Here is a 24359-nt window from a genome sequence, read left to right as displayed (position 1 = left end):
TATTTGTTTCTTATTGCAAGTGTGTATTGTTTAAAATTTGTTTTATCTATTTAGACTTAAATATTTTAATTGATTATTTATAATAATATATTCGAATTTAGAATGTTGATTTGATCAAAGATATTTCATTTGCATATTTAAATTGATATGTTGGGTCTCATGTATAAAAGTGTCTAACTTATCTCATTACTATAATTATTTTAAATAAAAAGCAAGATATAATTGTTTATCATAAAACAAATTAGTAAAATTATACTTGATTGCAATCATAAGTGTCATGCTCAATTGATAATATTTTTTGTAGTAATTGAATTTTATAAAGTTTATAAGTTATTTTTTAGACTATTTCCTGCCACATTTTCCAACACCCGCTGACCGCACAGGCAACCCCAACGGCGGTGGGTCAAAATTTTGTTATTTTAGACTTTAAAAGTTTATATTTTCTGCAATTGAGCAAGGTTGTTGAGTTGGAGTGGTTCAATTGTAGTTTGCCACGAGTTTAAGCTTGGTCCAGTTCTGCCACAAACATGAGTTGAACTTGACATCCTCTATCCAACTTGTTCAGCTCGTTTACCAATTCTACGTACAAGTCAAGTGGTTTGGATAAGATCTTGTTCAAGTTAGCAAGTGGTGTTCTGTTAATACAGAGCAGATAAGGTGATCTAAAGTAATCTGTCAAATTAGTTTAAGAAAGTGATTTGACATCTTGACCGTCCCTTCTTCATCCTACAAGGACCTCGTCCTTTGTGCACATTGTAGACGGTGAGGATGCCAAATCACGTGATCTGCTCTCGTGTCAATAGCTTGGGTACCACCCAGTCTTATCTGACATTGAATTCGTCAAGGTTAAGGTCTAGAAATCCCATTAACTATTTGGGTCACACCTAAGAGATCCATTTAACATATGAAATTTCATACCAAACGCTGATCTAACTTGAGTTCCAATTAAGTTCTACAAAATTTCAATGTCAAAAATATAAAAACTATAATTATATCGGGTGGGGTGAACCGGGTCCGGTTTACATAATCCCTACTGGACCAGGTAAGGGTTTTTCCTACAAAGGGTCCAGTTGGGTCCGGGTCTGGGCCTGGTACCAAAACATCCCATATCTGGCGTACGTCCGAGTCGTTGACACCTACAAGTGGTGTCAGTAGCCGACGCAGTGCGGGCGAGGCGAAGGGACCAAACTATGATGGGATGTGATAAAACACACCCCGTTGCATTCAAACGTCAAAGCAAGCTTCTGGATGCCCCACGTTTACAATATTAGGGCGATCTAGATCCACCGACATAGGGAGTACGCAAATTAATAACGTGTCGATGTAAAATTGAAGCTACTTGATCGTTAACTTTCCACCATAAGAAGTTGGTTATTTTGCACAACCGCTAAAAGGCAAATGTACCGATACAGGGGGTTTCTCCAAAGGGCAACTCCACTAAAATCAGATTCTTCCAAAACCCCATTCGAAGTGGTAAGAAAAGCGCGGGAGGCGCGTTCATCTCCTTCATCCGTCCGCCTCCGAGAGACCCAACGGCAGAAGAGAAACCCTAGCCACCCCCCGCGCATCTCCGCCGGCGAGAAATCTAGGGGTTCCTCTTCGGATGGCCACCGTCGCGGCTGCGATCGACCAGGCCGCAGAATCCAAAACCCTAGACGCCTCTCTCTGGTGGGACTCTTTCTGCGATCTTCTCGCCGATCTCGAACGCGTGTCTTCTTCCGACGAAATCTCTCCGTCCCTGGTAATCTCTCTATATTGTTTCCTTTGCCTGTTTGGCTGTTTCTCTCGCTTATCTTGATGGGATCGTTTTCCCGAGTTTCTGAGTTGGTTTTGGGGCTTCTAATTTTCTTTCCCAGTCTAAGAAGTTGAAGAGCAACAGCAGATGGTTGCGAGAGACAGTCACTCTATTCAAGCACACGAACACCGCATCCAAGACGGTTTTGAGCTCTCATAGCGTGAATATTGGCTCACACAATGTCGTCATCCGGCCGGAATTGAGGAATCCAGCGATTCAAGTTAGCTCATGCCTGGTACGTTATGCTTTTGAACGGCTATTCTTCGTTTTCTTGAAATCGAGTTGCTTGGGAGTTGGATGAGTTCTTATTATGTTATGTGGGATTTAAGATGATTACCTGCTTGTTCAGCGGATTCCTGTATAGAATAGAGATACTTACATTCACATGTTTTACATCAAGTATGGATAGACAAGGCATTGAAATCGTGATAAAGAGAGATGCTATATTAGGCTAGTGGAAGATGAACTCAGTAAAGGCATGCAAGCACCATGAGCAGATGAACTCAGTATTCATATTACTAGTACGCGTTCATATACTCTGAAGAATGCCTTATAAACTTCACATACATTTGTGGGGAAAAGGTTAGTTAATAAGACAGATGCCATTTATCACCTTTGAAATTCTTCAAACAATGCAATAAATTTTTTTTTTCGTGATATGGTTGTAATTGCAAAACACGGATGGTGATAAGGGTGGTAATGATAGGAAAAAAATCCTGAAGGTGGCGCTGGCTATCACTGTGGCTATGGTGGAAGAACAAGAATGATACGAAGTGATGTCAAAGAATTGATAAAGGTGATGGTTGGGAAGGGAAAAGTACAAGATGACGTTGATGATGAATAAAAATCAAGGCATTTACTTGAAATTAAACTGTCATCCTGGAACTACTTGAGCTATCTACATAGTAAGCAAGATTCCGAATTCAATATGCGAAAGTAGTATTTTATTTCTTGGTTAATTATTTATATTTTGACATTCCAGTAGGAATCATAAGTAGTTATTGCAGTTGACTGACGCCAGAAATCTCATGAAAGAATTATGTACCTTTGGGCAATCTTGCTATTATCTTGCTTCAGTGAATAGTTTACAAAAACATGATTATCTTCAATTTCACGTGAAGACAAGAGTAGTCATATCAGGTAGCCTCACTTATCTCCTTGTAGTTCTAGTATCCCTTGCACCCTTTCCATGGTGCTTCACAAAACCTCTTCCTTTCCGGTGTTTAGCGAGAGCCTATTCGGAAAGACTTTGTATTATAAGGGTTTAATCATAGTGCCACCATCAAATATGCATGCTTGGATTTAAGTTACAGAAAGGATAACACTTATAAAATAGCAGTTTAGCACCATCTCAACTGCATTTGTAAATCAAAATGATCAAAACCGGTATATGGTGACTTAAATCTTTCCCGTCAATGTTTAAACCTTTAAGTTGTGGATCACACATCTAACTCACCCATGATCCCCATTAAATTTAATGCTATTGTGGTGATGGGACACTCATGGAGTTCCTTACACGTTCAGATTATATATTGTATTTTTGAAATGCATCCGAGGCTAAACAACCAGTGCCTCAAACTGCATTGCTAATCTTATCTATAGAACATGCTAGACAGAGGGTGGTCCTGTGACCGCTAAGGTTACAAATTGCAACTTTCTAACATGGTACTATGATAAAATAAAAAATGAGTGTGCATATCAATTAATTAGTATCAGAAGGCAAACAAGGCTACACATTTTTTTTTCTATTATGTTGTAATCCTGTTTGCGCCTTCTATGCTTGAGAGACTTGCATTAGCTGTTTGAACTTTTACCCGAAAACTATAGTATTAAACATCAAAAGGGAAGCTTTAGATTATTGATTTTCACTTTTCACAAAACTTCTTGGTGAACAAGTAGAACCACAAAGAATTTGAGAATTGAAAATCAAAACCTCAAGCCATCAACTGCTGATGCTTGGGGATTTAGAGGAGTAAGTGGAAGGAGTGAGATGCCTAAAAGCTCATTTGGAATGGTACTGGAAAAGAAAATAATTAATGCTGGTAATTTTTTGGTTTTGACAAGGTCGATCCAAGAGGAAAACTTTATGGAGAAAAAGAAACAAAATGTGTTTTAAATTTTAATTTTTTTTATCTATTTAGAAATTTGAGATTAGTTATATCAACTTCTTAAATCAGCTTGAAGACATCAGCATAAGAGCCAAAATTTTAGAGGAAGAGAGAAAATGATTAAACATTTAATCGTTTAGTTACTTGCTCAATATTGTTAAGTTGCACACATATATATACACACATACATATCTTGTGAAGTGAGGAGGCTTGTAGGTAGGGATGCACACGAGCCGAGCTTGGCACATTGAAGCTCGTCTCGCTCATGTAAACTAGTGTAAAGGCTCGGCTCGGTTCGTGCTCATCAGAGAGAGAGAGAGAGAGAGAGAGGATGGATTTGAAGACTCTGAACCTTGTTCCTGGGTGGCGATGGTGGCCACAAACGTCTTCTCTCTCTACCACCTCTCCTCCATCTGCAACCCTCCGAACCCGCCTCCTTTCTCCGTCCCCGACCACCTCCTTCAAGAGCTCGTCACCATTCGGGCCACCATCAATCACCTCGCCCGCCGCTGCTCCTCCACCTCCACCTGCAAATGGATCGAATATGTGGAGAGAGAGAGAGATGCGTCAGTCTTATTTTTATATAATTAATGTATACAACAACAACAACTACGCCTTCATCCCAAAACAATTGGGGTTTGCGATATGAACCAAAAAAGAAAATCATTTTGGGTCTTCCACATGAATCCTTTTCCTCCAATCATTTCTATCCAATGCCATGTCCTCGGTGAGGTTCAAAGCATTCATATCCTTTCCGATCATCTCCATCCAAGTCTTCCTAGGCCTACCCCGACCTCTTTCAACTAATCTATTTTCCCATTTCTCCAACCTTCTAACTGGAGCATCATTAGGCCTTCGCCGAATATGTCCAAACCACCGTAAACGATTCTCTCGCATCTTATTTTCAATGGGTGCAACACCTACCTTCTTACGTATCTCCTCGTTCCGAATCTTATCTCTTATTGTATTTCCACACATCCATCTAAGCATCCGCATCTCAGCTACACTCATTTTTTTAATATGATGTCTCTTGGCAGCCCAACATTCCGTACCATATAGTAAAGCGGGTCTAATAGTCGTCCTATAAAACTTTCCCTTCAACCGCAATGGCATTCTACGATCGCACAACACTCCAGTTGCACTTTTCCATTTCATCCACCCAACCTTTATCCTATGATTTACATCTCCATCAATTTCTCCATACTTTTGAATGATGGATCCCAAATATTTGAAATAATCATTCACTGGTATTTCTTGCTCACCAAGCTTCACTACACTCCCATCCCTACTTCGTTGCTTACTAAACCGACATTCCATATATTCAGTCTTATTCTTACTCAACTTAAAACCTCTAGCTTCCAATGCCTGTCTCCATAAGTCTAACTTAGCATTAACCCCAGCTCTAGACTCATCAATCAAAACAATATCATCAGCAAACAACATACACCACGGTACATTTTCTTGAATTGATCTCGTAAGCTCATCCATCACTATCGCAAAAAGGAAAGGGCTTAAAGCAGATCCTTGATGTAACCCAACCGTTATCGGAAAATTGGTTGTCACCCCTCCACAAGTGCGGACATTGGTTACTACTCCTTCATACATATCTTTAATTATACTAATGTACTTGAGAGAAACAACTTTCTTCATCATTGTCCACCAGAGAACGTCCCTAGGTACTCTATCATATGCCTTCTCTAAATCAATAAAAACCATATGCAAATCTTTATTTCTCTCTCTATATCTTTCAATAAGTTGTCTAAGAAGATGTATAGCTTCCATAGTTGATCTACCAGGCATAAAACCAAATTGATTCTCCGATATCGTGACAACCTTCCTCAACCTAGACTCAATCACCCTCTCCCAAAGTTTCATAGTATGACTCATGAGTTTTATACCACGATAGTTTGTGCAATCTTGTATATCACCCTTATTCTTATATAAAGGCACCAAAGTACTCTTCCTCCACTCATTAGGCATCTTATTTGTTCGCCAAATCAAGTTAAAAAGATTTGTCAACCATTCTAAACCTTTCTCTCCCAAGCATTTCCAAGCCTCGATAGGTATACCATCTGGGCCAACTACCCTTCTTGATTTCATTTTCTTCAAAGCCTCTGCAATATATATATAATTAATGTATATATATATATTATATAAATAAGAGCCGAGTCTTGTCGAGCCTTATCGAGCTCGGTAGGCCGATCAAGCTCGGCTCATTTGCTCGGCCTAGCCTCGATCTTAGTTCAAGCTTGGCTCATTTACGGGATGAACCCAGCTTTACCAAGCTAAGCCAGCTCGATTCGTTGTTTATCCCTACTTGTAGGCATTAGTGTTGGCACCGGGTCTTTGAACCACCAACACATTATCTTTAGGCTGCTTGGGCTCGATTATAGTATTTAATCTAGTATCTTCCATGCATACTTCGACTAATACTTTATGGAGAGGTGGAGTCTCATCTTTCTCACGATGAGTGATAGTGACCCCTACATTTTCGAATTCGGGTCTAAAGCCTTGCATAAATTGAAAGAAATTGCTGCTCTAAGGTTTGTTTTTTCTTAGACGAGCATCATTGGATGTGTCCCAAATAGGCTCTAATTTAGCCATTTGGTCCCAAAGTCTTTTTAAAGACCCATAGTATTCCTGCACACTTTTATCACCTTGTGTACATGATGCAACCGACCATATGAGTCAGGTCGCAAGCGCACTTACACTTCACTTTCTAATGCTGAAGCGATTTTTTGAATCTTTAAACAAGGTGTCAATTTTGAAAATACTTTCAAATTCTATGAGATCATCAAATCTGTTCGCGTATGTGAGATCATCAAATCTGTTCGCGCATGCTTGGCCTGTCCACTATATATATATATATATAATCTTTGTCGGCCTGCAAAAAGAACACTCCAATATTCGGTCTCCCAACTTCCACCAAACTCCAATATCACAAACAGGATTGACACTTCAATGGAGATTCAAATAATTTACGTTTAACAACACTTGCAGTCACTAAGCACCCAAAGAAAAAGGAACAAATACGACAATCAGTTTTTGTATGTGCACGTCACTTCAAAGAAAGTTGCACAGATAGGGACACCAACCAGCGGAGTCAAATCAAGTCGGACGGACTGGATTCAGTTGGGCTGGATATGCGCAACCCAGGGACAAAAGCACTCAATGTCTGATGTTTTGAGGGTCACTGCTGGACCTACAGGTTGGTTGGTGGTTCTGGAAATGCAACACAAAATGCACCAGATTCGAGAACAGCTTGGGTGACGAGTTGCTAAAGAAGGCAGCCAAACCCAGGGAAAAACACTAACAGCGTTTTTTTCTGTGGTACTGGTTTTCAGAAAGGAAACTCAAGTAGCGCAACACGTTGTTCACAAAGAGCATAAACAGTTTGCAGAAATGATTTCAAGAAAACCTAAAAAAAAATATCAGTCCACAAAAATCAGTTCAAAGACAAGTTAGATCAGAATTTTCATTTGACGCAAATCACGAATCAGACGATGTATAAACTGAACAGCAATCTTTAGACAGATTGAATTCAACAAACAACACACAACTTGCTTTGATTGAACCAGATATTAATAACAGGAATTTCGAAACAGCATTCACAGTTCTTGCAAACAGTGAGTTTCAACGTAGAAACACACACAACAATGACATTCAGAAACAAAGACAACAACTTGCAAGGTTTCAAATCAACAAAAGATATCACAGCAAAAGTTTCAAGAATTTCAAATGAGAGGGATGAATGGCAACAGCATTGCTCAGCAGTTGCAATCACGTCAGCCGCACGAGTTCGACCACCAAGCTGTAATGAAATGAAGATCTTTCACAAAACCACTAATGCTCACAATAAGTGTCTATTAAAGACACCTTAATCATAACCCACAAAAGGGCACAAATGTGAGAACTCAAAAAAAAAAATTAAATTTATTTCATTCACATAAAATGCTTAAAAAACATTCTTACAATGAGAGGGGAGTTACCCCTATTTATACACATAAGAGAGAGGGAGAGGAATGCCTTTAAGAGACTCCAAAGGAGCCGTTGGAGCTAGTCCAACGGCTCTTCAAACTAGTCAACATGAAAATGTTGACTAGTTTGAGTCTAGTTCAAAAAGAACTAGACATCCTAAAAATACAAAAAGATAAACAAAGAGAAGAAAAAATGTAAATAATATATAACTATATAAATAATATATAACTATATAAATAATATATAACTATATAAATAATATATAACTATATAAATAATATATAACTATATAAATAGTATATAAATATATATGTATTATTATAATTATGTATACCTATACATTTATGTATATACACTTTTTAACACTCACGTCAAAAGAAGGATGGCCTGAATGGGGTTCACGCACAAACCATCCCACCAGTTCAAGCTCCACCAATGCTCATTCGTTGCACTCAGTAACTTCACTGTCAACGGAATGGAACCCACGAGTTCTCTTCTCCAAGAGGCAGTCAAATAGTCATCCACAATTTTCATAAAGAGGGCAAAAATCCCTTTTCATGATTTTGGCATTCCTCTTAAAAGGGAGCAATGATTGCCTATGGACTCTCATTGGGCCCTTGGAAGGTCACTTCCAAGGGGCCAATGAGAGACCCAAATTCAAATCTGGATTTCACATTGGACCTCTTGACTGCCCAACTACAAGAGGCCAAAAGCAATGTGAGGCTCAAACCAAACAGATCTAGGTCTGTACCAGAGTTACCGGAAGCGCCTAGGCAAAAGGGGAAGTGCGCTTCCCCGAAGCGCGCTTCGGAAGCGCGAAACGTCGCGCTTCCGAAGCGTGAGGGGAAGCGTCCCCCTTTTATGGGAAGCGCGCTTCCCTTTTATGGGAAGCGCGTCCCCCTTTTATGGGAAACGCGCTTCCCATAAATGGGAAGCGCGCTTCCCCCACGCTTCCCCCTCGCTTCCCCCACGCTTCCCCCTCGCTTCCCCATTTTTTCCATTTTTTTCGCTTCCGGTTCGCTTCCTAGGTCGCTTCCGGTTCGCTTCCTAGGTCGCTTCCGAGACGGTTCGGAATTTTCTTCTAAGTGGTCCCGCGCTTCCCCGCTTCCTAAATTTTTGAAAGTGCCTCGCTTCCCGCTCCCGCTTCCCGTATCGCTTCCCGCTCCCGCTTCCTCGACTGGTAACTCTGGTCTGTACCAAAAAAAAAAAACAAAAATCTACCCAATTAACCCCGTACACCCGCTAGTGCCACAAACAAATCCTACGGGGCACTAGCACTATCAGGATCAGTAAGATCTGACCCTTAAAAAAATTAAATTATAAATATTTTATGTATGTTTTCAAAAATCACAAAAATTGGAACCATCACTAAAATGAATTTTTCTGAGATGCGTAGAAAAAAAATCTCAGAAAATAAATATGTATGAAATGATGCCTTTACCCTTGAGATCTGTTTGGACCCAAATGGCCCAAACTTTGGTTGGATCTTCTAGAGTATATTCTCCTGTAACGGGCTGTCAAAGGCGGGTCATTCTCCATCTCCTCGCATATGTCAGGATGATCTGGATGCTCTGCATCAGTACACTTATGAATCTTATTACATATTTTTATTTTATGAGCGACATCAATTTGGGTATACATTTGCTTGATAAAATTCTTAGCCTCATATGCTCTTTCAAATTTCAAGATATTCTTACATGGCTCTTCACACATCCTTCTCATGGTGAGAGAGAGAGCACCTTAGCATGACCTATAGGTATTTTTGTAATCCAATAGAGCTTTATCTATCTCATTTCCTTTGAGGGGTTCCTCTTTAGTTGTGCCATCTTCTCCCACAACAATCTTGATTAGAATAGGTTGAGGTTCTAGAGTAGAACCATCAACCGAATGCCACAATTCTTTCACAACTAAGATTCTTTTCATTACGGTGCCCCACATGTTGTAGTTGGTCCTTTCAAATTTGATTGGAACAACGGTTACAACTTCTTTTGTTGGCCATAGAGGCAACAAAAAAACAATAAGAGGGAGAGAGCTTGAAAAGAAGAGGGAGAAGAGATAGAGTTGAAAATGATTGATGACATGCTTCCTGAAGCAACAAACCGACACTCCTTTGATCTTCATGGACTACCATACTATCTTCACTTACAAGTTACAATAAAAGAACCGACACTCCTTTGATCTTTATGGACCACCACACTATCTTCAATTACAAGTTACAATAAAAAAGAGCACCAAGGCTATTGTGGCATATAATGAAATCAAAAGATACAACTAGGTGCCTCTTATGAGCTTACAAGAACACAATCAATAGAAGACCACTTATGGGTCAATACAAGCACACATGCACAAGTTCCTCTTAGGGGCCGATAACACAAGTAAAAAATATAAATATATTGGCAATAAAATGCTTGTGAAAGCATTGTATTTACAAGAGGGGAAACACCCTTATTTATACACAACACAAGCCACATAGTGTCATTGGGACCTTCCCAATGGCTAGAAATAGAGCCGTTGGGGAGGTCCCAACGACTCTATTGGTCTATTACATAAATGCCCTCAAGTCTAAGCTTAATTACTAGGTTACAAAATGAAAAGGAAAAAATATAAAAGACTATTGTGACCCTAATGATTACAACCTATTACAGTACTGTGAAAAGACTAAAATACCCCTAATGGGTATTTCCTATTACAACATTATAGATACTATAATATATATACACACACACAATGTGGAATAAATAAATAAATATATATGTACAACTAAACTGAAGAGCATCCTTACACAATGGATATAGATTGTAAACTTTGATACCGTGTGTGAAATGATAAACATTTGAAGCATTGAGATGGCACCTTGATGACATAATTCCATAGTCATTCAATCACATTGGATTCAATGCACTAATGAGAATTCATGAACAGTCAGACTTGTATTAGAGATGGTCATCCCTTGTTTGTAACTTCATCTTTTTTCTAAATATTTTTTTGGGCAGTTGTATGTGTTTTTTCATAAATATCATCCAGCGTATGAATTTCAGTTTTCAACTTGGATTTTATCATTTAATATTTATTATTAGTAGCTTAGAATTATTATTCAAGAATTTGCACTTGAGATGATATTTTCATGTTCTATTGCTTTAGTTAAAAAAATGTCTACATACATAAATGTTTATATGCACATATGTATGTATGCATATACAAGATGCATGGTAGTGTCTGCATGTTCTTGTGTACGATTGAGGGAGGTAAAATACATATAACCAGTGATAACTGTATATTGTATTTATGGTAGTGGAGCAAAGCAAGCCCAAACATGTCCTTACTTGGGTGAGCTGCTGTGAGCAGGGCTGTGATGAAATTGAGTTGAGTTTAACCATGATTTGTGAGCATAAGTGGTTCAAGAGCTGGATCTTGTGGCTCGACATGATGCAGTTATACTATTGTTTGTGATCATCTGTAGGTGATAATTATAGTACTTTATTTGACTTTGTTTGTATTATTTATGATCTTCCTGGTAAATATGTTTGAATTCACGTGCTGTTCTAAATCATAAAACTTTATGCATCTGAAGAATCATGTCTTTTACTCTTTGGTTCCAACACTTATAAACTATGATCGAGCACAAATCTTCCTTAATTTTGACCTGAAAAACTTACATCAGTTATAAAAATCTGTCTTATTAGATAGGCTTCAAAATAAAAGTTCTATGTTTGATTCTTGCAGGGTTTGGATGAATTGCAATCCTACCTGCTTCTTAGCAGGTTTTTTGATTCGAACAATGTGTTTGAAGTTGATAAAGTAGAAGAATTTAAACATTTGGTTAGTATGCTCAGTTTGCTTGTCTTTTGTATCTGTTACGCTTAGATGTTTGGGATGTTTTTGGCTTAAACCCATTACAGATGATGAGATGCTTGTGAAAATGTTTGCTTGCATTTGCTCTCACTTACATCGTGATCATTGGAAATTTATTAGATTGCTTCCAAGGTGTGCTCTTGTTTCATTTGCTTGCAAAGAATAATTGCCCAGTTCATTTGATCCCTTTAATTGAGCGTGCATTCTATTTTTATTTGATTCTTCACACGTAAGCAAGTACTGTTCCGCAATCCATATTCCACACTTGAGGCTTGATTCTAGTCCTTGTCTCCTCTTCCCTTTTTCTTTGATATCATATGCTTCCTAAACCTTGTGGTTGATGTTTATGATCTTTAGAGAAGATGCCATGTCTTGTGGATGAATTTCTTAGTTCCTAGATTTTTGGATTGGTTCTAGTGGATGTTGCTTTAATGTTAAATCTCTCATTGGATGGGCTGCAAGTCTGCAACGTTGGTGTCTGTTTTGTTTTATAATCATCATTATCTTCTTTTAGTTATGCTTCTCAACAGAAAGTGATAGGCGTTTTGGTTTTCTTTGTTTAATGGTTTCTTAGTGTGACCTAGTGTAAGGTTCACTTATCTACTCAAGTTGTCATTTCCTTTCTCATGGCATTAGATAGTGGTAACTTGGATATTTATCTTGTACATAAATGGTTGTTGATGCTGCCAGACATGCTTGCTAATGAAAAATCCTTACTCTTCTGAACTCTCATCCTTGTTTGTCTCAGACAAGCAACTATTTCACATGGATACGGATGCAGGAACAAGACACAATGTGAATATTTCGTGTGACATGGTAGTTCTTAGAAATTATGACACGGCGACATGGCCGTATACACACATAAATGTGCATGTGTATGTATGTATATATGTATATATAAAATTCAATATAATTCTTAACCTAAAAAAACAAAACACGAGAGAAATTCTAAATCACCACAATAAAAAAGGTCAAATAGTAAAATGAAGTTACAATTGAAATGTAATATAATTGATCACATATTTTAGAAAAAAAAGAAGACACTTAAATACTAAATAAGTAATCAACATCATCAAAGGAAATATATAAAGCTAATAGCACAATGTTGATTGTTCTCGATACTGGTTTGACTATTTCGGTATTTCCATGAATTGTCCTGGTGTATTTAAATGTCATGTCGTGTCTCAACGAATACACAAGCTAAGTGAAGTGTCTGTGAGATATAGTAATAGACACAGTCAAACACTTCTATGACATAATAATCTGGATTTTGTGAATAGCGTTTGGTAACATGTATTCCATTCAAGAATCTTCATTGGAATGTGCTAATAAAAGAGACAACTGTATGCAATGTTTCAGATCAAAGCTTCTGTATTCCACTTGTATGAAGTATACTTAGAGCCTTCACAAATATGTGCCTTTATTTTCTTTGAAGCACCTTATTTTCTTGGGATGTATGATGTTGAGGAATTTCTTGGATAGTTTCGCTATCTAGGAAGTATTATTTAAAAGCAAACTGTAAAATTCTTGATGTGTAGCAAATTGGTTCTCAACATAAGCCCTAAGATTTTTGAACACAAAAAAATATGTCAGACTTTTGTTAAAAAGAGAATCCATGCATAACCAGAATATTGAATGGTATAACATTAAGAATTAGACGAATTATGACAAGTAGGTTCCCAAACATCTGAATGCATTGTGGAGAATGAAAACAACTGATCTTTCATTTATTCTAGTGAATTGTGAAGACGACCTTTGCATTAGAGATGCAAATACGTTGGATCCAGGATGGAAGTTTGGCAATTTTTGGCTTTTCTGTATTCGATCCAGATCCGAATCCCCATGTATTTAGTTGGTGTGAATTAGACCTGTTTGGATCCCTACTTTGCATACTTCACAATTTTCTGATAAATTAGAATGAAAACTATCATCTGACGCCGATGGCAGTGAGCCATGTCCATATGATGCTATCATAAGCTGAAGCTACTTAGCTCTGTTATGCTCATATACAATAGTTCTTTTTGTGATAGTCTTCCAGCCATACTGAAGCATACACATTTATAGGCCTGATACTCATTATAAAGGTTACAAGTGTTATTTCCCTCAAGCTCAAAAAATGTTGGTTTTATTTTTCTTTTTTATGAGAGTATATTTTAAATTCATATCTTGACATTTTTTTTTTGAAATCCTTCAAGGTGACATCTTGCAGTTTGTATATTATTGATCATTAACCTGCAGATTGATGTTCCAATTTGTGCTTGTGCAATTAACTAATAGAGCACGGTACTTGTCTGGCACCATGGCATCTAAAATATAGCATTTCATCTTTAAGTGATCTCCTTTTCATGTTTTAGAAAAAGGGAAATTATGAGAAGTCTACCTTTGTAATTTTTAATGGTCTGTTATTCTTTAATTTTACTTTTCTCAAGTTCATGTCAAAACATAATCTCAAAGAGAATATGCTGTACAGGTTCTAGTCTCATACTATCAAGAGAGGCAGTGTCTGCTGAAGTGCATCCGTCAGATTCTCATGCTTGCCCGTAATTAACTTTGCCATTTCTTTTAATGTGCTTGGTAGCTGTTTGTTTTTTCAAATTTTAAAATATGATTGATTCTTGGTAGTTTTTGTTTTTTAAATATTTTAAGATAGCGACAGTTTCATGTATGACTTATTGAGATTCTTTTGGTCATTATAAAAGTGCCCTATTTTTGGTGAAGAATTATGCTTAAGAAAGGTTAATACTTTTCTTGGGCATTTCTGGTTACATGTAAGCTATGTAACCATGACACGCCAAAGCAGTTGGCGTACCTGTGTCAACACGGGGGCAGGTACCGGGCATAGTGCGGGTACTCCACGGGTCGGATTCCGCACTGCACGGGGTCGAGATCGCTGACCCAAATTTTTTTTTGATGTCGGTGGAAAGAAAGGCAGGGAAGAAGAAGAAAAAGGAGGAGGAAGAAAGAGGAAGAGGAGGAGGAAGAAGAAAAAGAAAGAAGAGAAAGAAGAAGAAAAGAAGAAAGAGGAGGAGAAGGAAGAAGAAGACAAAATAGGAAGAGGAAGAGGAGGAGAAGGAAGAAGAACGTGAAAGAGGAAGAGGAGGAAGGAAAAGAAGTAGAAGAGGAGAGAGAGCGAGCGTACCTGGAACCTTCTTCTTCCAATCTGCTGGAGAGAGAGAGAGAGAGAGAGAGAGAGAGAGAGAGAGAGAGAGAGAGAGAGAGAGAGAGATGTTACAAATACCCCCTTTCCCTTTTATATCGAACGTTAATATAAATGGGCTGGGTCCTCACTTACCTTAATCCATGGATCCACATATGATACAAACCCATTCCATTTTATATTAAGGTTCAAGTGAGGACCCTCAAAACACCAAGACCCAAATTCTCTCTCTCTCTCTCTCTTTATATATATATATATATATATATATAGGATAGTGGGAAGCTACCCGATTGCTTGGGACTGTCAATTTTTGGCACTTTTTTTGAAATTCTGACTTTACAGATGTGTTCAACATGATTGATTTACTAGAAATTGACACTTGGATCATTTGATTCGGATGCATGGATAGGTTTTTATAAGGTTAAAAAATCAACGGTCTACAATTTTCATAAAATTTTGAGGCTTCAAATACCGTTTTTTCCATCCAAAATGCATGATCCAAGTGTCAATTTCTAGTAAATCCATCACGCTGAACACATCTGTAAGGTCAGAATTTCGAAAAAACACCAAAAAAATTCTTAGTGGATAGGGTTGGTACGTTTTCTATCTGGTAGGTTTCCATTTCTCTCTTTCTCTCTCTCTCTCTCTATATATATATATAGCCGTGTCCCCATACCCTGATTTTTTGAAATTCCGTGCCGTACCCTCCGAACCCGTACCCAGGTGACATAGCATGTAAGTCTCTTTGTACCAAGTATTGAGAATTTGGTTACATGTGAACCAAGAATTGTGGTAGGAGCAACTCGTGAATGTCTCCAAGTTGACGGGACATGATGAGTTTGAAACCCATGGGTGTGCATCCTTTGCTATGAGGTGGAAGCTGGGTGTACTCCCTGGCTGGCAAGGCGGACCTGAGGTTTTACACTAATAAACTCTGTGAGCAAGAGTCTCTTTCCCCTAGTGTCTTAAAAAAAAAGGAAATCTGGATAGGGCAGCCTTCATGGTTAATTTGCACTTCTGTCATAAGCTTTCAATTGTCCATAATACTATGGCGCGTCAAGCCTTTAAGTAAATAGTTCTTGGAATTGTTTTTGTATTAGCCAAGATTGATGCATTAGAATTTAGAAGACAAAGAATGCCAATATTATGGACGTGTTAAATGGCAGATATTGATAACAGGTTTGAGTCGTTTGCCAAATAAAAGATATTTTATCATGTTGAATATATGATTTACAGAATTATTGGTGATAGTATAATTAAAATTCTTTGGTGAAGAAGAAATTACAGTGAGACCACAAAGATCCATTAAGCACACTAGAATGATACCTCACCTCATTCCTGGGGACATAGTGACCTCTTGTTTAATGTGATAATGGAATGGGCGGCCATACTAGTCATGTGCATGGCCTTGGTAAGTACATAGGCATATGAAAAAATGTGCAGGCTTTCTTGCCTTTGATTCAATCTATGTGATGTCAGGTATTGCCTTGTCTACCAAGGCTATTTCTCAACATACGGGAGAAGGAAGAGTTTAGCCACCTGGCATGTAGGGAGTGCTTCTATTAAGTTACAAGCATCACATTCCTTGTCTTTGTCAAAGTACCTTTTGAAGACCTTTTGTGAAATAAATAAATTTTTTGCTCCAGGATTAGTTGATAATGCAAGCCATTGCATTGTTTTCCGCCATGTTTTTTTTATGTGAATCATTTTGCAGAAATTCATGAGGGGAGTCCATGTTGGATTTTCTTTATATTTTGAAGGAAATGTGAAGGCCATAGTTGAAGCCTCAAGGCTCAAGCACATCTTGGTTGGCTCATATTTGGATCAGGTTACTGGATCAGTATGGGCTTATTCTGAACCAAGATGGGTCCTAACCCCTAATGGATTTAGGTTGATTCAGATTCACTTCGGTTGTCTTTCTTGAACCCAATTGACTAGGATGGATTTGAATATTAAAGAAGTTTACAAGTCAGACAAACTCTGAACCTTAGATCATTTTAGTATATATCAATATTTTCATGATTATTTCCTTATTTAAATAGAATGTGTTTTTGGAGTAGCGAGCTAGGTCAGGTTGGTTAGTTGGGTGGGCATACATGCCGTGGAATTCTTTATAATGATCATACACAGAATAGTAGGTGTTAATTAATGTTTCTTAATATGTGAAAGGGAGGGGGATCTCACTATGACTCTCAGTTTGTCACTCTTCCTACACAAGGAGACGACAAAAAAATTAAAGAGATTTTATGGTTGGCTGTGTAGTGGAAGGTGAATACTTCGGTTCACATTCTAGACCCAAGGTACCATATACACTACCATTTATCCATTATGTTTTTCAATCTTATTTTAGATCTGCGATCTGTTACATGTTTTTTGGCACTATTCTAAAATAAATAAGATTCTGTTTGTGTTTTTGGTAGACGATGATGCATGTTATTCTTATCCTCCATCATCATGTATGTTGGTATAGTTTTTGACATTAAATAGAACTACATGTTACACATTCTAGAAATTAACTATGTTCTGTTCATGTTATGTCCGTAATCAGATATGGGTTTTTTATTTATAAATAATCAACTTATCTCATTAATACTCGGATAAACTATCATTAGATCACATGTATATCAGATCAATTGCATTGAATTTTTTTCCATAACAGTTCCATTCCTCTAGTAATTGCAAGAGCATATTTTTACTGAAATGCTATGCCCTGATATTTCTAATGCATGTGTCAATACACTTTGACTGTTAATGCTATCTGGCTTGTAACTGTTGATTCTTTTTATTTCATCAGTTAATGTGTTCACTTTTTTTCTAATTATTTTGTTTCTGGTAGTGTCTGTACCTTTTGACTTACAGGAAAGATCAATTTTTGTGGAGTTAGTTCAGCAGCTAATTCGTGATGGCTTGGAAGAAAATATTTTTTCCACTTTTGTGCAACTCCTTTCATCGAAACATCCTGAATCTATGGTATGAACTGTGCTAAAGTTTGGCTAATCATCATAATTAATCAGTGACCTTTGAAAAGGTGTCTGTCTTGTATAAGATGTTATCTTTGGTTCTCAATACTGTTTTTTTTTGTTGGAAAAAGTAAGCTGAACTTTTTGGTTTTCACTTCATGACTTGGGTAATTTACTGTTTGGTTTGAAAGATGATACATGGTTACAAGCATATCGAGTAATAGAAAGAAAAAAAAGGCATGACAAAATAAATGAAAATGAGTTACAGCATGATAAATCTTTCAACATCAAATTTTTGTAGTCTTGCACATGGAAAAGACTTCAGCTGAAATATTGTAATCCACTTTCAACCTCGTTCTACTATGGTTTTTAGTTTTGTTAAATAGTATTTATTATCACCAAGTTGCAACAGTCAAAACACATTTGTGATGGTTTCTCAGGAAGCACGTGATGTGAACAGATGATTGCAAGAAATCTTGGCAAAGTGACAAAGCTTATAACATTACTCAAAGCTCTTGTTTGCATCATTTCGTTGGAATTGCTGACAATTAGCCATAAGATTAGCAATAAGATGCAGATATATTCTCCAAATTCTACATACAAGATACATAGCCATATCTGATTTTCCAATGTGTGTCAAGCCAACTCTTTGTCCATCAGAATTGTAAAGTACTGGAGGCAATAAACCCTGTTTCCTGCAGTCCCAGCAAGTATTTGCAGAGTAAATGGATTACGCGGCAGCAAAAACACCTTGTGAAACAACTCTGCCAGGGTCTTTGTAAAGTACCCTGTCAGAATCTTATGGCGTAGTTATGGCCATATTATAACAAAAATATTTTGCAATTATTATCCTTGATCAGCTCCGTTATTTCTACATAGTATATTACTTTCTCATGTTGATCCGATATTCCGCTTCATTGATCTTTGCCTGCATAGTCTTTTCCAAGGCTTGACTCCTGATCATCCCATTGGTCATTGTTAAAGGGGAAGCTTCTACTTAAAGTATTTCCATTATTGATTCTTGTTGTCTCTATATCACAACATACTTGTCGAACATAAAGTTTCACCTTCTGAACCCCCTAGGGGAGTTAGTCATTACTCGACATTTTTAAGGACTTTCTTAGGGACATAGAGAGCAGAAAAATAGAAAACTGGCATGCTGGATTTCTTGACTTGTTTGCATGAATCAAGTCTGAACAATTGGTTAAACTTGATGTGATGTCAAGCTCTATTAAGCCTTGCCTGTTTAATTGTACAGTGAACATATGATTGCAAAGTGTTGGGCTGGTAAGGGGTATTTTGGTCTTCTTCCCAACAGGGGCATTTTCACAATTTTTTTTGTCTCCCAGTTTGGGTATGTCTAATAACATATTCTGTTATGTTTACCATTCTGATGTGTATTTAATGGCTCTTTTGTAATTCTTTATGTAATCTTGTCTTTCTTTGTAAGTTACCTATTCGGTTTTATACAAAATAATTGGGAAACACAGGTTTTTGTCCCCCTATTTGGTTTTATACAAAATAATAGGGAAGTACAGGTTTTTGTCCCTCACCTGGGAGGAAACAAAGGGCCATATTCTCTGCAGTTTCTCCTTCTCTCAGCTGGTAGATGCCGGTTATGTTGTATCAGGGTCATGTTCCTAGCCTCCATTGATTGTGTTGGAAATGTTTCTATGGCTTACATCTTTTGATATTCTTCTTCCCTCTTTGTTTCCGTTGTTTTCTTCTATTTCGTCATCCTTCTTTTTTCTCTATTTCTCTCTTTTCTTTCTTCTTTTCTTTTCTTCCTATTATCTTCGTGCCCTATCTTTCTGGATGATTGCTAGTTTGAACCGGCAATCCATTACTGCCAACTGGGTACCCTGCCGTACAGCTGGAGATGTCAGTTGCACAACAGCTGATGTCGTTGCTATGTCAGCCCTTTTCTGTCTGATCTGCATCTTTCTTTTAATCTTCATGCTCCTTCATTCTATATTGATCATTCATATAGAATGTTTAATGAAAAGGTATTGGTCTTTTTGTTTGTTCCAATGTTGTTAGGGATTCACCTGTTATCTGTTATTATTACGGTTGGCATTCTGTGATTATTCTTTGCCTGAAGTTTGTACCTATTTTCTTTTTGATGCTGTTGGTTGTATCTTGTACCTGAATATATGTTTAAATGAAAAGGTATCTGACTAGGGGATTGGTCTTTTTGTTTGTTCCAATATTCTAACTTTCGTGTTTTTTTTGGAAACTCTTCATATGATAAGAGCAGCCCTCAATATCTAGTTTGGCCCCAAGGCTAGAAGCTTCTGAATAAAGGGATCTGTATATCGACTGATATAATCATTGACTGTTTGGTGCCAGGGAAAAAAATCTACTGTATGATGTCAATGCCTTTCAACAGTAATCAATGTTGTTAGATTTGAACAGTCATTGTCATTACTGTTTAAAAGCATGAAATAGCAATCCTGCTGTTTATGTTGATCAAATTATACTCATTAGTAGGTCAATGAAAAAAATGCACCGGGTAAATGCTGACTTCTCCAAGACACATTTCAGAATAGCTTGTCGACTCTCTTGGTTATTTAAGTATCAAAATACCTGGACATTTCAGATGGATATTATAAGAAAGTCCAAGCATGTAACTGACTACCATGCACATGGCATCTTTCCTTTCAGTGTATGATATGTTGGAGTGTGCAGGTGCTTCAAAAGTAGCATTTCCATGTTCCCCTACAATTCTTTGATTTTTTTGTTCTGTGAGAGGCTCTGTTGTGTTTCTACCATAGGTTATGGTGGTGTACTGGGTTGTAGCCTTCACAACCATCAAAAGAGACATGTTTCAAGCATAGCCATCTAGTTGACACCACCACCTTAATTTTTTTTTTGATACATCTATATGACCAGTAATGTGGCATTTCGTGCATATGGCAGAGATGGATGGACATTATATTAAGGACCCATTCGAGAGAGATTAATATTTTTGTCTATATTTCATCTTGCTGATGCTTCATCAATATCACACTCTTCTTGACAAGTTCTTACTGAGAGTTTGCAGGATCAATAACATTACTAATTATGACGTTTCACTACTTCACGTTGAGAATTGAACACCTCTAGTTGTCTCCACCTGTAATTCTATACAGCAGTTTTTTCAAAATCTTTTTAGTTTTCTATTATTTCCTAAAAAGGTTGAAACACCACAAACTATGTCACATGGGTATGGGTGCGGGTGTGGCGATGCGGCATTTTAAAAAAACTTGGGTGTGGGGGTGCGGGAGGGCAAAAATATAAAAAATTATATATAAAATATTTTTTATATTTATGGGCAACAATAGTGTTTAGCCGAGATTGAGAGAGAGAGAGAGAGTTACACAGGGGGGAAGAGATTGAGTTGAGAGAGAGAGAGGCACGAAAAAGGGGAACAATATAGAGAGAGGTAGCCGAGAGATTGAGAGACGAGTGGAGAGCGAGATTGAAGGAGAGAATGAGAGAGAGGATGCGTACCTTGGAGATGGAGAGGAAGCGTTGCACTCACTGGACAGTAGCAGCTGGTAGGCGTTGCCGGCGTCAGAGTGTCGCAACTCAGGATCACAGCGTCAAGCTCGCAGGGTTGGTGTCGGGAGACAGAGGAGAGAGGGCAACACTGTTTTGCCCTAATCCTCAAGCCCATTTCATCGGGCGATTTTTTTTTAAAGTCCAAAATTTGGACATATATGACCCTGGATGCGTTGACCGCACCCAGGGTCAGATTGACCGCATCGGGTGCCGCACCCGTGTCACGTCGACGTGGGTGCGGCACCTGGTTGACCAAATCCCTGTGACATAGACCACAAGCTGTGTAGATTGCATCCCCAAGGGATTGATTGATTTATGTATTGTCTGTAATCTGTATTCAACTACCATTAACTGAATGTGCATATATTTTACAAAGTTGATGCAATTCTTATTCTTGAGTATGTGTATCTGGGACATTTTTATCTTTTGCTGCATTAATATGCATTGCTTGCTTCTTGATTCTCTTTTCTGAAGCTAATGTGAATCAGCATTGCCCTTTTTTTCTTTACATGTATTACAAATGGCCCTGATAGAGTCACTATATCCTGGTTTAGGTGTTCAGTATGACACTTTTTTTTCGCTCTTCCTGATATCCTGTCAGTTTTCTGTTCATTTTAGTTTACATGAATCATCTGATTTCCTTTTTACTTCATGAAATATCTGATGTGTAAAGTTGCTTCATATTAACGTCAGGCTGTAGAGTTTGTCAACTTGTGGGCTGAGGAGACTTTAGCTGAAGATTGCCTCATTTTGGACATCTTTTTCCTCTTATACTATGAGCCCTTTTGTGAGTGCACAGCTGAAAGATGGAAGAGATTATGCTTACTTTTCAGGGTAACTTGGCCAATTCTGATGTCCCCTGGTTATAATTTTCATTTTCCCCATCTTATGGTACTTCCTGTGGGTCTTCTCTTTAAGATCTAGAGATCTTTGATTTTTTTAGGATATTTTAGCTGGATCACAAAATGTTGGAAAGCTAGCTGTATCAACCGAAGCAGCAGAATCTTTATTTTATGTAAAAGTTCATCTCTTTCTCGTTCTTGTGGAAGCTTTAGAGCTTGATAACCTTCTTCAAATGGTTCACAATGAAGTGCCATTCAGGTTGTTTTAATTTGCTAATTGCTGTTGTTAATTTTCACTTTTAATCCCCCTCATCTATTCACACATGTAACTTGGTGGATTTCATGTCATGCTTTTTAGGCAGGGGCATTCTGCATTTTCTTTCAGTGAACTGCGCGAGATGGATGCCATCATTTCAAGCTTAAATCCAGCTGAAACTGTAGAAGCAGGACCTTTATTCCTTGCTTGGGCTATTTTTCTTTGCCTTGTTTCGTCGCTTCCAGATGGGGACTCTTTGCCAATCCTGGTGTGGTTGTGGGATGACAGCTGGTCCATACTTTTAATAATTGCCATTATTTCATCTTTCATCTATACTTATTGACTTATCTTTCCCAGGACATTGATCATATTGGTTATGTGCGTCAAGCCTTTGAGGCTGCACCTCTGGAATTCTTCCTTGAAATTTTATGCAGTAACATGCTGAAGGACTCAGATGTAAGTTGCTTCATGTTTGATTTAAATTCTAATTTCTAAATCACTCTTCCAATATTTTGTTTGTGACCCATTTAAATTCTAATTTCTAGATCATTCTTGCAATGTGTGTGTCCGTGTGCATGCATGTGTATGTTTAGATGGGTCCAAATATAAATTCACATAATTTTTCTATGGTTCAGGTCCTTGTTGTTGCTGGTCATTAAATGTACGGGTGTAATTGGTTCAGTGAGGTTTGGTTTCGGGTCAGTGTGAGTGCATAATGAAAATAACCAGTTGGATTAGGATGTTGTGTAGAAACTAGTTCTAGTCCTAAAATTTCATATCGAAGAACCATCCACTTTTTAAAATTGGTCTAAAGTTTTGGATCTGATCCGACTAATTGGCCTACTGAAATCAGGTTGAGTTGGAGTAATTTGTTTTTTGGTCTACACAGCCTATTTAAACTCCTACCTCTATATATGTGTTCATTGTGTTTACGTGCTTAGTTCATGATTGTTTTTTTGTATCATCTTGAATTAGGTATTGGAAATATCTGGTTCATACAAATCAGCTTACCCATTTGTATGCATTTTTCATCTATGGTGTTCCGTCGGAAGACATGTTAAGATTGATAAAACATTAATATGGCCTGTATACTTTGTATAGTGATTCACTAGAATGACATGCTTTGAGCAAATCTACTACTACAGTAAAGTAGCTGAAAAAAACCCTGCCCCTTTGGATGCTTAGATTTTCTTTTGGAATGATTCTGGGTTCAGGCTTGTGGGTGGATGTACTATTTAGGAAAAGGGTGAATCGATCTGTCTTGGTGCAGCTTTGGCAAGATTCACTGGAATCATTTAGACCTTGAATAGTGCTTCATCTATCCTGGTGGGCTGCTGTTTCTCTAAAATGATGTTTATGCATGGACATTTCGTGACATTAATGCTCTGACTTGAATTGGTTACAGTCAGTCACTGATATTGCCGATATTTTGAAAATATCGAGATATTGATATTGCAAGGTCAGCAGATATTTTCCTAAAATTTTCCCAATATTTTCAAAATATTGCTAAAAAATAAAATATCACATTATTATTGTGGTGTTTTCTGGAGATTTTCAAAAACAACTTTTTTTATATGCTTTAAGTGTCTATTTTTTTCTTTTATATTTTAAAAACTTTTCTAATTATTTTTTATATTTTGCATGAAAATGTTATAAAACCTATTATATATTTTTCAAAAATTAAAATTTCTGATATTTTTTCAAGAAAAAATGACTTAAAAAAACACCTGAGGAAAACCTTGCCGACAATGATATTAGTGATTAAGGTTACAGTGAATGTCCTTGGTTGAGATAAATTCATCTTATTACACTGTTGTGGGCAAAACCATTTCATTTGAGGCTCTTCCTCATCTTTCCACTGTTTGACA

At 37.5% G+C, this 24359-nt stretch overlaps 1 protein-coding gene across 2 annotated transcripts in view; it reads left to right on the top strand.

Annotated features, from left to right (window-relative positions):
- Positions 1–1440: 1440 nt before the first annotated feature.
- The window catches only part of LOC149817870 (nucleoporin (DUF3414)), a 113450-nt gene continuing 90531 nt past the window's right edge, over positions 1441–24359 (top strand). Inside the window, exons 1-9 of one of the 2 annotated variants that reach the window (XM_089985996.1) lie at positions 1441–1741; positions 1857–2030; positions 11605–11700; positions 14204–14273; positions 17727–17860; positions 22087–22227; positions 22337–22494; positions 22594–22759; positions 22849–22947. In XM_089985996.1, coding sequence (XP_089842122.1) covers positions 1604–1741; positions 1857–2030; positions 11605–11700; positions 14204–14273; positions 17727–17860; positions 22087–22227; positions 22337–22494; positions 22594–22759; positions 22849–22947 — 1176 coding nt within the window. In that variant the 5' untranslated portion in view covers positions 1441–1603. Of the gene's footprint in view, positions 1742–1856; positions 2031–11604; positions 11701–14203; positions 14274–17726; positions 17861–22086; positions 22228–22336; positions 22495–22593; positions 22760–22848; positions 22948–24359 lie in introns of those variants that run through there. The other variant, XM_089985997.1, reaches the window with a different exon arrangement.

The sequence above is a fragment of the Nuphar pumila genome, chromosome 13, assembly GCF_984573655.1.
Source record: "Nuphar pumila chromosome 13, dmNupPumi1.hap1.1, whole genome shotgun sequence".
NCBI classification, from domain to species: domain Eukaryota; kingdom Viridiplantae; phylum Streptophyta; class Magnoliopsida; order Nymphaeales; family Nymphaeaceae; genus Nuphar; species Nuphar pumila.
Note: the sequence above shows the minus strand (reverse complement) of the source record. Positions and strands in the feature narration are given on the sequence as shown.